Source organism: Corythoichthys intestinalis, chromosome 2 (assembly GCF_030265065.1).
Source record: "Corythoichthys intestinalis isolate RoL2023-P3 chromosome 2, ASM3026506v1, whole genome shotgun sequence".
Lineage (NCBI taxonomy): Eukaryota > Metazoa > Chordata > Actinopteri > Syngnathiformes > Syngnathidae > Corythoichthys > Corythoichthys intestinalis.
Window position 1 is genome coordinate 44,612,714 of NC_080396.1, and position 14,357 is coordinate 44,627,070.

Consider the following 14,357-nt stretch of genomic DNA (forward strand, 5'->3'; position numbering starts at 1 on the left):
CGGCAGTAGAAACCGTCCAAAAGAAAAGCAGTAACAGCAATAAATGTGGTTCAACAAAAGCAGCACTTCTGTTCAACAATCAAATTGGCAATCATGGCCAATTGGTTTGGGACTCAAGCGCTTAATAATTGGTACAAATAAGTTGAGTCTTCTGATTAGACTGCGAGTCTACTTCACAGTATGTTCTGGTAGCTATTTTCTTGGTCATTTCAAAAGCTTCTCACCTATCTGAAGTGACTGATTAATTAGTCAGTTCTACTCAGTGCAGTTTTTACAGTCTTGTAAGAAGAAAGCAAGCTATGCTGCATAATGTAAAATGGGTAGAACATCAATTCACCGAGTGTTCACATATCCTCAAGACTGCCTAAATACATTTATAAGCAAGGCAAATGACGCGGCAGAAGACAAGTTTTAAAGTTGTAAACCAGAAAAGTAAGAAAGTAAAGCTTTAACTCTCAATTTAAAAAAAGGATTAAGTCCCAGTCCTGTGTCACATTGATAGAACTAGGTTGCAGAGGCTATAAAATAGTATGGTTCAGTAGAGCAGAACCAAGATTCATAAAATCTAGGCCAGGATTCTCTACTAACTGTATGAACTTGCTGGACAGTGTCAACACTCGAGGGACGATGTTAAGCTACTTACACAGTTTTATGCTGCTATGTCAAAACCAAAAAAGAAAAAAAGGTGTTTGCGCTTTAAATTTATATTTTAGAAATTATTCAATTGGTCAGATTATTTTTTAAAAAAAAGAAAAAAAAAAGCTAACACCTTATTTTCTCCAAATAAAGTTCCTTTTTTGTTTCAGGCTTTTCCTGACATTTTTGAAGGTACAGCTTCAAGCACACGCCAAGGCCCATAGAGAGCTTGATGAGCATCACAGTGATCTTATTGTTCAAAGGTATCAGAGTCAGGCGAGGGGTACAAAAAATCTAAGGCATTAAATATAATAAGGCTTAAAGAGGGTGTGTTTCATTATGAATCCAAATGGGCTTTAGAACCAAAATAATTAAATCACAGAACACATCTTTATTTATAGATAGACCATACGGAATTATATTTTCTTAATATACTTCAATACAACTCCGCTTTAAAAGGGTTAAACCTCAACTACCTCATTAGCTGCACCGCAGGCAATAAGCGACATAAACGTTTCACGCCTCCACAGAAACAGTGCAGCGGATCCATGACTATTCACTTCCTTTTCTTCAGTCATCCTTTTTTCACCGCCACTATTTTTTTCCTTTTTTTTTGTCATATTAAGATTTCTTTTCCTATGCCTAATTAAGTAGAAGGTGAACGAGTCTTATTCCCTTAAAGTTAATCTTCTAAGTTGGATAAGTAAAGCAACTCAGTGATGCGAAAAAAAAGGAGCCAGATGAGATATGGAGTACATTTCATCTGGCACATAACGATATATTCCTACATTTGAGAGCACTGTCTTGAAATTGTTCAACTGCAACTGCATGGGACGAATGGTGGCTGAAATGTCAAATGAAAGTGGGAAGTTAGTTAAAAAGGCTCTTCAACATACTGGTAAAGGGGATGTTCAATAGTCGCCGTGTTTAGTAATGAAAGCCACTTTTCCCAATGTCATTTTTATAACTAATGATACAGCCTCATTAAATAAAATATTTCAGTCCCCTTATAAGTCAAAACGTCAACATTAATATCCCGGGACTTCTTTCCGTGACATAACATCAAATATCCAAAATTTCTGACCGGTGTAGAGCTTTACTTGAATATGTAAACAGTTCAACCCAATGGAAATTTTAAAATAAATAAATAAAATTTTAAAAAAAGAAAGACACATGTTTTTGTGTGTAGGTGTTTGTCAGTGAAAGACCTGGTGGGGAGAAGCTAAGAGAGGTATGTAATTATCGTGGGAGGAATATTGTTCACCTCTGGCCGTGCGTGGGCAAACTGTTACGCTGCTTGTCTGTGTGTGTTGTGCGTGAGTGTGCGTGCACATGCATCGAAAGAGAGCAAAACGAGGTGATTCAAGAGCTCTGACATGCATTTCATTTCCCTCGCCATCAACTTTTTTTTCGCATTACCATTTCAATCTCCCTTTCCCGCTCTCTCTCACTCTCTCAAAAGTGCACAAATGCCTCTCGGACGACTCATCTCTGCACCTCATCCGCCCACTTGATCCACTCAGGATTGCAAATCAGGCTGCCAACACAAACATGCACATACGCTCACACACGGATTAGCCAATATATTCCACTGTTACGAATACATTGTGTTGTCCTTTATGTCAACTTCTGCTATCATAGCACTTACTGAGCATCCGAACAGGTGGTTAGATTCTATTTTGCTAAGGAATTTGCATTCTACCTGGGAATTGCTATGATGTCCTGGACCACTTTTAACAAAATAAGAATTATTACAATTTCCCATGAATTTGGTATGACCAAAACTCACAATCTACCTAGCTCACGTAAGCATTTTTAGGAAAATAAGATTTTTTTTTTTTTTTTTTTTTTAAATCCATTTTGATTGGTCATTATTCAAGGCAGATTTTTCAACAGCAAAGCATTAGTGCACCCCATCCTGTAACTGTGTAGTACCAATTTATATATGAGAGTGAGCACATTTGTGTAGTTTTGCGGGACATTTGATACCTGAAATTTAAAGAGTTTTAGAATAACAGAATGTTTGTTTTTCTAAATACAATATATTGTATTTTGGGAGTGAAACCAGCGTGGGATCAGACATACAAAAACGGGAAAAAAAACATATCAAATCCCACTTTTAAACAAGCATTTAGTTTAATGTCTTTAAAGCAATTAGTAATTAAAATACAAGTTGAAATGAAAAGATGGGAGCTTCTACTCAAAAAAAAAAAAAAAAAAAAAAATTGGATCAATATATCTATGTGTTCTGGCAAACAGTGGCAAATGAATTGACAAATTAAAGCAAATAGAGCGATGTGCATGTGTCAGTTACTGGTAACTGTTTATGTCCACAAGAATAAATATACAGTGCCTTGCAAAAGTATTCGGCCCCCTTGAACCTTGCAACCTTTCGCCACATTTCAGGCTTCAAACATAAAGATATAAAATTTTAATTTTTTGTCAAGAATCAACAACAAGTGGGACACAATCGTGAAGTGGAACAAAATTTATTGGATAATTTAAACTTTTTTAACAAATAAAAAACTGAAAAGTGGGGCGTGCAATATTATTCGGGCCCCTTGCGTTAATACTTTGTAGCGCCACCTTTTGCTCCTATTACAGCTGCAAGTCGCTTGGGGTATGTTTCTATCAGTTTTGCACATCGAGAGACTGATCATTCCTGCCCATTCTTCCTTGCAAAACAGCTCGAGCTCAGTGAGGTTGGATGGAGAGTGTTTGTGAACAGCAGTCTTCAGCTCTTTCCACAGATTCTCGTTTGGATTCAGGTCTGGACTTTGACTTGGCCATTCTAACACCTGGATACGTTTATTTTTTAACCATTCCATTGTAGATTTGGCTTTATGTTTTGGATCATTGTCCTGTTGGAAGATAAATCTCCGTCCCAGTCTCAGGTCTTGTGCAGATACCAACAGGTTTTCTTCCAGAATGTTCCTGTATTTGGCTTTATCCATCTTCCCGTCAATTTTAACCATCTTCCCTGTCCCTGCTGAAGAAAAGCAGGCCCAAACCATGATGCTGCCACCACCATGTTTGACAGTGGGGATGGTGTGTTCAGGGTGATGAGCTGTGTTGCTTTTACGCCAAACATATCGTTTTGCATTGTGGCCAAAAAGTTCAATTTTGGTTTCATCTGACCAGAGCACCTTCTTCCACATGTTTGGTGTGTCTCCCAGGTGGCTTGTGGCAAACTTTAAACGAGACTTTTTATGGATATCTTTGAGAAATGGCTTTCTTCTTGCCACTCTTCCATAAAGGCCAGATTTGTGCAGTGTACGACTGATTGTTGTCCTATGGACAGACTCTCCCACCTCAGCTGTAGATCTCTGCAGTTCATCTAGAGTGATCATGGGCCTCTTGGCTGCATCTCTGATCAGTTTTCTCCTTGTTTGAGAAGAAAGTTTGGAAGGACGGCCGGGTCTTGGTAGATTTGCAGTGGTCTGATGCTCCTTCCATTTCAATATGATGGCTTGCACAGTGCTCCTTGAGATGTTTAAAGCTTGGGAAATCTTTTTGTATCCAAATCTGGCTTTAAACTTCTCCACAACAGTATCTCGGACCTGCCTGGTGTGTTCCTTGGTTTTCATAATGCTCTCTGCACTTTAAACAGAACCCTGAGACTATCACAGAGCAGGTGCATTTATACGGAGACTTGATTACACACAGGTGGATTCTATTTATCATCATCGGTCATTTAGGACAACATTGGATCATTCAAAGATCCTCACTGAACTTCTGGAGTGAGTTTGCTGCACTGAAAGTAAAGGGGCTGAATAATATTGCACGCCCCACTTTTCAGTTTTTTATTTGTTAAAAAAGTTTAAATTATCCAATAAATGTTGTTCCACTTCACGATTGTGTCCCACTTGTTGTTGATTCTTGACAAAAAATTTAATTCCATATCTTTATGTTTGAAGCCTGAAATGTGGCGAAAGGTTGCATGATTCAAGGGGGGCGAATACTTTTGCAAGGCACTGTAGCTGCCTTGGCGCCTGTTTTTTTTTTTTTTTTTGAATGTTATTATGTGATATGTGCGTCATGTGCGTGTGTACATTCACACATGCACAGAAACATTCAGATTTATTGCTCCCACAGTAAAGGAGGAAATGTAACTAAACACTATTATTCATGTGAGTACAGTATACTCCAACGTGGAAATAGTGTATGCTTACACTCAGGCACAGACACAAAAAAGGCTGAGAATTATGCAGGCCTACTTCACGCAGGCTTTGCCATCTAACAGGCTCGACAATCCCAACAGCCTCTATTCACCATGAGCCAGCCAATCTCATCCCACAGCACCCACTACACTATGCACTCTATATGGATGGCATCATGAAACTAATTTCTAAACCCTCAAATATACAGTACCTCCTGCTGGAAGATTGTGTGTTTGGTGTGGTTTTATTCATGCATGCACATTTTCATGATTCTACAACAGCCTACATGCTATTACACTATATCAGTGGTGTCCAAAGTATTCCACATAGGGCCGCAGTGGGTGCTGGATTTCATCCCTACAGAACAGGATGACATCTTTTCACCAATCTGGTGTCTCACAAGTGTAATCAGTTGATTGCAGTCAGGTGCTGCTTGTTTTAGCACAAACTTCATTGGTTAAACTGTCTGTGCTCGATTGGTAGGAACAAAAACCAGGACCCACAGCGGCCCTTGCGGACAGGTTTGGACACCCATGCACTATATGGACAAAAATATGTGGAAAACTTGAGCATTATACTTGCCATTTTGCTTGATGAGGTTGACTTTATATTCTTTATGTAAAGTTTTAGCAAATGAAAATGACATTCAGAGTCCGTACGATGGGAGTGCCAAAAAATCGACTATTGGATGCATTGTGATTCGACACGTGACAATTTGATGACGATTCATAAATGTTGTCCCTAATAACTTTATGACAGCCGCTCGTAGCGGAACGAAATTCAAGACCCGTCTGCTGCCGGACACCTTTATCGGACGCACGCACAACGTTATGATGGATGCTGCCAGTTACTGAGCAAGAGATTTACTCCTTTTCAAAAGACTGGAAAATACATTTGTGTATGAGACAGGCTATTTCTTCAATCTAAATTGTTTATATTTCAAGACCTTGTCGATTGTAACACATCTATAATTCTGTATTAAGCTTTTAACACTATGTTACTGGCAAAAACAAACACATTTTTACCATTCGAGAAAGAGCTCAAAAATGAAAAGCTTACGGGGAGTTCATACTTCCCAAATTTAGAACAACTCGGAAAAGGTTTTGTGTGTCTGTACGGGGAAATAAAAGGTGAAACAGTCTGAGTTCACAACTTAAACAGTGTAAAAATAGTCACATATTTAAATTGCACTATAAACATTTCATTTGGTCTAAATATATTCAGGGAGGGTGTTAAATCTATAACAGTGTTCTATGTCTAGTTAACTGTGTGTAGGACTATTACCTTTGCTGGTATGGATATGTGTAATACATATACTGTCTATATATACTGTATATATGTGTGTGTGTATTACATATATATATTTTTTTCTTTTTTTCCTTTTGTTTTTCTCTCTTGCTGACCGGGGAAATTGCTATTGCAGGTTCTGTTCTTCTGTTACCTTTCTCAGGAAAGAATGTCCACTATGTAACTATCTAAAACCAAAACAGTTGCAGGAAAATATTTTACTTATTTGCATGATAATTGAGAAGTCAGGTTGGGATATAATAAGTTTTGTTCATCCCACTCCATTCCAAGCATTTTTTTTGCAGTTTCTTGAAAGCAGAACTTTTTTTTTTAAATGGAATGTAACTGCCTGAAATGAAATGAAGTTAAAAAGAAAAACAATCCTATCCAAAAATGATACGACTGTCAAGGAAATTACGACTTGTGTGAAGAAAAAAGCGAATGCCCATAACTTTTCTTCTCCAAGCCATGGCATTACACTTGTTAAGTACTTCAATTGATCTGTGAATGTGGTTACTGCAACAAATCCATCTCCAAAAACAATTAACCACTCCCTTCACATCAGCTTTGTTTTCGTCAACGATAACGAAAGTATTTCGTCAACGAACAATTTTTTTCATGATGATCACGTCACAATGACGCGCTGAAAACGTGTCTTGGGAGACTAAAACATAACGAGATGGATGCCAGTTGTCATCTGATGACACGAAAACAAGATGAAAATTCGCTATAGTTTCCGTCATGGATTCACAATGTGTGATATTTTCTTATTGTATGTGTAGTTAGAAGGCATTTAGCAGTGTTTGGTCGTGTCACTCATGTGATGTGCTGAACCCCCCTACACACACACACACACACAGAGTAAGCCTGTGCCCATTCCAGGCTCCTTTTGTGAAACATATGTGTCAGGTGCTGCTAAGTTTTGTTTTCTTATCTTGGCTAGATATGCCATGTATTGTTGCTTTAGTCTTTAAAGGTCCGTGCTGAGTGATCATCATACACTAAACTTTGTAGAGTTAGCATAGCTCTCGTGTTAGCATTAGCGTTTAGCGCGTGGACTCTCTGTCTTCTTAAACTCTTGGAAAAACTTTGTGTTTAATTTATTGCAAATAATGTGCTGTTTTCCTGCTGAGTGTGTATTACCATCATAAAAATGGTGACGTCCTTGTAGATTCTACAGTAATGTGCTCGTCTGTCATGTTCATTCAAAATTGTTGGAAACCTTTTATTTATATAGTTATTCATGGACTAAAACCTTTGAAGTTTATAGACGAAAACATTTTTAGAATTGTCGACTAAAACTAAATGAAATTTGTTGTGGTGGTCCTAGCTCACACTCCCCTCTATTGGCTATTATTGTTGTTACACTTCCTGTTTTATGTGGCATGAGTTCAACCTTGGCAGGGTGGGTGTGGCAGACCTGGGAGTGCACCTGCAACTCAGCGCAATCAACACTGCTTTCAAGGAGCAGCCTGGGCAGCAAACAGGTGCCAGATGATTCTGCCAGTCACCATTGGTACATGGGCAAACTACGCCTGTAGTCTTTGACGGTCGTTTATCGAACTCTTGATTAATCCTGTTTTTGCCAAAACAAAATTTAAAATAGCTACAAAAAAAAAACACTATGATGAACATTCAGTATGTGCTGGGTTTTCTCAGGGTACTCCAGCTTCCTTCCTCAATCCAAAGACATTGACCTTAGAGAAACTGAGGACTCCAAATTGTCCAAAAGGCAGTATGTGAGTGTCAGTGGTAGTTATATGTGCCACACATTCGGCTAACAACCAGTCTAGGCTGTCGTGACTGGCAAAACTCTCACCCAAATTTAGCTGGGACAGGCTCCTACTCACCTACTCCCCTAATGAGGACAAGCACTATAGAAAGAAAATGGACTTTTACAAATATAAGGACATTCTTGTAATCTCTCTACACTTAAGGAAATAAGGTTTGTGTGTCATTTTTTTAAATGTATGTAGACTTCTTGCTTCCACTGCAAAGTGTATTACTAATGTACTACTGTCTATATAGGCTATATTTAAGTTGAGTTTAAAATACAATCTTACTTGCAAGATGATGATGGAGAGAGACAGGAATCCACAGGGAAGACAAACACATCAATGGGATTCTGATTTAAACTGCTTTCCCTAAAGATGAGCATAAAAAGGTTCAGACCATAGGTGAGTTTAAAAACAATACCAAAAAACAAAACAAAAAAACCCCACTAAGTTCTTTACGCACGCACGAGCTCTCAGTGTTATACTGTACAGAAGACACCAATGTAATTAATAAGGAGTGAGTGGGAGAAGTTCTGACCTACCCGTTATTGGCCAAACTGGATGAAGGATGGACCAGGTCGGGCATCACAGTAGGAGAGGTGCTAACTGTCATAGTAACAATCAACTCTGGGTCTAGGATAAAGAGTTCCTCGTGGGAAATTTCTGACACATAGTTCAGATGTTCCTGATGAAATAATGGATATTTACATAATGCAGAAAAATGAGGATCCACAAAAGAGATTATCCTACCTGTGCTCTGTCAATTCTGTAAAAACGATCCTCTGTGGTTGCTGTGGAGTTAAATACAGAGTTTTCAAGTAAAACCTGTTGCATCGAAAAGACATCGAAGTATTCTATTCAGAACAAAGGTTCTTTCACTGAAATCAAAAGTTGGTCTGGGTGGAGTGCTGCAATTAAAGATGAGGTGGTATTGTGTAGTTATTTGTGCTTGAAAAGAAACATAACCTATGCCTGAGAGAGAGCACACACCAAATGTCACATTTGTCTCATTCCCTTTTCTTTTTTACTTAGAACACTCCTTGGTTTGTTTCCCGCTTTAGCACCACGACCACCCCCGATTCAATCAAAATCAGTTATGCTAGAACCCAACATATCCTCAGTGCTGGAAATATACAGAACTTTAGAATATAAAAGTGAGCCATAGTTCACTGAGTAATGCTTCATTTGAATGTGTTTATTTTTACTCTACAGGATAACAATGTCACTGAATCTCATTTCCTCTGTTGTGCTCAACTCTTTTCCAATGTTTCCATCTATACTGCATCTTTTTTTGGCTCAAATTCCACAAGGATTATCTGAGCTTGTTATGCATTCTTAATATGTTTGTTGCAGAGATTTCTTCTCTTCTAAAACCTTTCACAATTTAGGTTAATGTGCATGACATACACATGTAAATCTAATTTGATTTCATTATTTAGGAATTTGTGTTAGAGCACAGGAGTTTCTAATTTCTATTTACCACCTGTCCTCAATAGTATCAAGATATTCAACTTTTGAAATTGGAAAGGAACGGTCGAAAATCCATAGGGAAAACATGCAAACCAATATTACACAGTGCTGCTTGGTTTTAAACAGCCTTCCTTATCCTCATTAGTGTTGCATGTGAGATGCAGCCTATCCCAGCTGACACCATGGGCAGCTCTTAAGCCAATCATAGGGCACGTGTAGACAGACAACCATTCACACTCACATTTACACCTAATGGGCAATTAGACTTTTCAGTTAATCAGACACAGATGTATTTGAAATGAGAGTTTTAAAAGGAGAAAATCCATTCAAGCACAGGGGTAGAATGCAAATTCAACTGTCCTGTCGGTTTTAAAAAAGTAACAACTAAATCTTATAATGACTGCCTAGACAGAAGTCCAATGTGTTTGACAATGTTTTGAATGCCAGCAGTGTTTATCAGTATCAAGAGGCACAAGTTCCCCAGAAGCCCATGTTGGCAGATAAAGCAAAAGCTGTTAACAAGTAAAAATAATGAACTGTGTGGGCTGTCTCTCGGGCAGCCATCTGAGCGGCTGAAAGTATGAAACTTGTAGTAATTTAAGTAAAGTTTAGCAGCAAAGTTCAATCAGCCTTCAGGCAGGCTGGGAAAAAAAGACCTACTAATTCAAAAAAGCTGTTTAAAATCTGTAAAGTCATGTTCCTTTTTCATCATTTTTTCTTTAGGTTAAAACTGGACTGACAATCGTTTTGCACAAGTCAAAAGTAGGGACATCATGCATTTATTGAGGTCCTTTGAATTACTATAATGCTAATTCTTACTCCAAATTAAATATAATTCCTGTTAATAATGGAAAATAGTGATGCGTGATGATACTTACGATCAAGGAAACACCACTTTGGGGACAATCGCTGCAAGGAAATATTCTTTGTCTTGACAGCTTCTTTCTAAAAAAAAAAAAAAAAAAAAAAAAAAAAAAAAAATTCTAATTTAGATAAATGTGGTTGAATAAAATGGAAAACATATGCTCTTACAGCAACATTTTTGACAAACATTTAACAATATATATAAAACACAGACAGGTCCTTAGTTTTTTATATTGGGATCCCACCGACAGGATTTCAACAAAATTTTTCCTTTGGATGAATAATAAGCTATATTATTTGCGATCCACCTCAAAAGTATTTGATTCCTTCAGCAGTATACTTGTTGTGAATTCATATTTGAACAACATATTTGAAGTCCAACTAATATTCTTTTTTTAGCAGTGTCCAAAAGGCTGAATACACAGAAAACGATTTCCCATTTCCTCTGATACTACCATTTTAGTCTAACACTACTTGTTACAAAACGTATGAAGTATTCAGAGACAACAACAGTAACTTGATCCCCGGCCTCCGTACTAAGACTTCTCTGATCCTGATCCAACATATCAAACACTCACTACATATGTAGAACTAGCTACAAAACAATAACAACGATTCTGGCATTTCTCTGTTTATTCATTTTGTTGAGCTTTATCTGACCAGACATGATAATTTCTGAAAAACTCAAATGCCCCCTTAAATGTTTTACGTAAATAGGCTTAGCAAATGTGGCAAATATTTGACAATTATTAAATAATTGTGACTACATAGAACTTAAAACTAAAGTGACTAGTTTGTGACAGTTGCGTTCTACCAATTTTCGGAGTGTAATCATGGGAATTTTTTAACCAACTTTAACTTACTTGACAATGTCGTATAGTGTACTTTCAAATTTACAATTCAACATAGACTGCGGTCATTTACATATCTACGATAGCATATATACAAAGCATCATTGAGTACATATAAATACATTGAGTACATGTATATACTGTATATGTACAGTACAGTGAGGGGCAGAAGTATTTGCACTCCTTGTGATTTTGCATGTTCATCCACTAGAAAATAGGTAGGGGTCTGAAATTTCAAATCATAGATGCATTTCCACTCATAGAGACATAATCTGAAAAAAAAAAAAAAATCAGAAATCACATTGTATGATTCTTTAGATAATTTATTTGTAATTTACTAGTTTTCATAAGTATTTGTAACCCTGAGAAAATATGTGTTAATATTTAGTGCAGAAACCTTTGTTGCAATTACAGAGGTCAGAGGCTTTCTGTAGTTCTTCACCAGGTTTTCACATATGGAAACGGGGATTTTGGCCAATTCCTCCACACAAATCTTCTCTAGATCTTTCAGGTTTTGGGGCCATCAAAAAATGTTCATTTGATTGAGGTCTGGAGACTGGGTAGGCCACTCCAGAACCCTGATATGCTTTTTATTCAGCCACTCCTTGGTCAGCTTGGCTGTGTCCTTCGGATCATTGTCATGTTGGAAGATCCAGCCACGACTCATCTTCAAGTCTTTGACTGAGGGAAGAAGGTTGTGGCTCGAAATCTGACGATAAATTTTAATCGTCCTGTCCCCTTTGCCAAAAAGCAGCCCTAAAGCATGAGGTTTCCACCCCCATACTTCACAGTGAGGATGGCGTTTTTGGGTTTGTACTGATGTTTCTTTTTCCTCCCTACGGGTAAAGTTCTAATTGGTCTAATCTGACCACATGACTTTCTCCCATGACCCCTCTGCATCATTCACATGGCCTGGCAAACCTCAGACGTACTGGCTTCAATCTAAGCAATGTGTGATTTTTAAACCATTGCACCGCAGTGTTATACTGACAGTAGCCTTTGAAACTGTGCATCCAGCTCTCGTCAGGTCATTCACGTGTCGTTCTAGGCTGAGCCCTCATCATGAGTGACGCCCCATGAGGAGAGATTTTACATGAAGCCCCAGTCTGAGGAAGATTTACAGTCATCTTTAGCCTTTTCCATTCTCTAACAATTGCTGCAACTGTTGATTTATTCTCACCAAGCTGCTTTCCAATTGTCTCATAGCCTTTCATAGCTTTGTGGAACTCAACAATTTTTTTCTCTGGTGTCTTTCGAAAGCTCTCTGGTCTTGCCCATGGTAGCAGTTAGATTATGACTGACTGTGGGGTGCACAAGTGACAACAATGAGCTCAAACGGGTGGTGGGTGGGTGGTTACTCATGGGGTAACGATGGACTTTTTTTTAAGGTAGACTGACAACTCTTTGAGTGTCATAATTATTGCTGATTCTCAGGGGTACAAATACTTATGAACCTCAGTAAATTACAAATAAATTATTTTAAAATTTATACAATGTGATTTCTGGATTTTTCCGATTATGTATCTATGAGTAGAAATGCCTCCTTGATTGAAATTTCAGACCTCTACCTATTTTTTGTAAGTGGGTGAACTTGCAAAATCACAAGAGGCACAAACACTTCTGCCCCTCACTATATATATTCGAAGAATCCTGCTATTAACTGTATCTAATTACTATGTGAGTGAATTTTATCAGTTCAAACCATTTTTGCACTTAAGAGCCAAAAAAGGTGGAGGCAATTTCCAGTAAACATCAAGCTAGGGAAATCAGGTAGTTTCCATGGAAACTCCAAATGTGTGGTCTCTTTCGATTGTGTGATGTGGCGTCAAGGCAATTGTTTATTTGGCATTGTTACTTCAGAACCAGTGAAAAATGTCTCCTTAAAACACAAATCCAGCAAGTGTATGTAACGCAACAGTGAATTTGCATTTCAGTGGAGTCTTTGGGGTCGAAATTCACATAAAAATTCGGAATAAAGCATGTTACTTAGCAAAAAAAATATTCAACAAAGAAAGCAAGCAATAAATAAAATAACATAAAAATCCCTCCACATTTTGTCAATGAAAGAAGTATGGAACCACCAAGACTTTTCAAAGATTTGCCAACCAGCCAAACTGAGCACACAAGAGATAGCGGCTCCAGTCAGGCAGCTGACCAAGAAACTGATTGGTCACTTTGATGGACCTCCAATGGTGGATGATCATTTCAGAAGGACAACTATATCTACAACCCTTAACTAATGAGGCCTAAATTGATAGTACAGTGACCCAAATGGTAGCCAGTAGCCACTTAGCAAAAAACACATTATAGTGTAATCAGGGTTTTTAAAATGTACCGAAGGGGCTCTTGGACCACGAAAAAAAATGTTATAAGTCTTATGAAACCATCATTAAAATCTTTGCGGTGGCAGCATGATGCTGTGGGGATGTATTTCAGCAGCCGGGGAGGGAGACTAGCCAGGATTAAGGGAACAATGAATCCAGCATTGTATAGAGAGATTTAAAATGAAAATGTGATCCAAGGTTCTATACAGTCCAGACCAGTGTTGTTAATAACGGCGTTACAATATAACGGCGTTACTAACGGCGTTATTTTTTTCAGCAATGAGTAATCTAATTAATTACTTTTCTCATCTTGGCAACGCCGTTACCGTTACTGAGGCGGGAAAGGCGTGCGTTACTATGCGTTACTAAGTTGGTTGAATAAAAAAAGTCTGAGAGAAACGGACTCACGGGGACGAGAGCAGAGCAGCAGTGGGGAAGACGCCGTTGCAACCGCGATGCTAGGTGGCTCCAATAATACCTGACTGTAGCCAGCGCCGACAAACTACGCCCACATGACACGGTAGATATCATATTATAGAACTAGATACAAAAACTGACACAGCTGCATTGCCAACATGTTTTAAGGACTACATGCGTTAGTAAACAGCCGCCATCTTAAAGCAGTAGACCTCTCAGGAAGGCCCTGATGTAGAGATCCTTCCTAGCGAACCTAAGTAACTTTTTTTTTTTTTTTTTTTTAAATCTAAAATGCTTCTAAATCGGCAAAATCTTAACTTAAATCTATCTTTAAATGATGAAACAGTTTTAAAACTTACACATGTTTAAAATAGACAGAAGGGAACTAATGCAATAACGGGAGCAATTTTAACAACTTTAACGGTTGATTCACAACTTTAAATGACTTCCACACATAGCAAAGGTTACTAGCTAGTTATCGCAATACCCTTGTGTCTAGTTAAGTGGAGGGTAAAGAATTGGGCGAGGGCCAATTGTCCCCCAAATCCTTTAAACTTCACATTGTGAGACCTT

General features: G+C 38.1%; 1 protein-coding gene across 5 annotated transcripts in view; it reads right to left on the reverse strand.

Moving 5' to 3' along the window:
- The window catches only part of LOC130912452 (diacylglycerol kinase zeta-like), a 115,374-nt gene that overhangs the window by 25,256 nt on the left and 75,761 nt on the right, over nt 1–14,357 (reverse strand). For all 5 annotated transcript variants that reach the window (XM_057830554.1, XM_057830552.1, XM_057830553.1 and 2 more), the window contains 4 exons: nt 10,207–10,273; nt 8,609–8,649; nt 8,401–8,543; nt 8,147–8,227 (listed from right to left, as the gene is read on the reverse strand). In XM_057830554.1, coding sequence (XP_057686537.1) covers nt 8,147–8,227; nt 8,401–8,543; nt 8,609–8,649; nt 10,207–10,273 — 332 coding nt within the window. The remainder of the gene's footprint in view (nt 1–8,146; nt 8,228–8,400; nt 8,544–8,608; nt 8,650–10,206; nt 10,274–14,357) is intronic.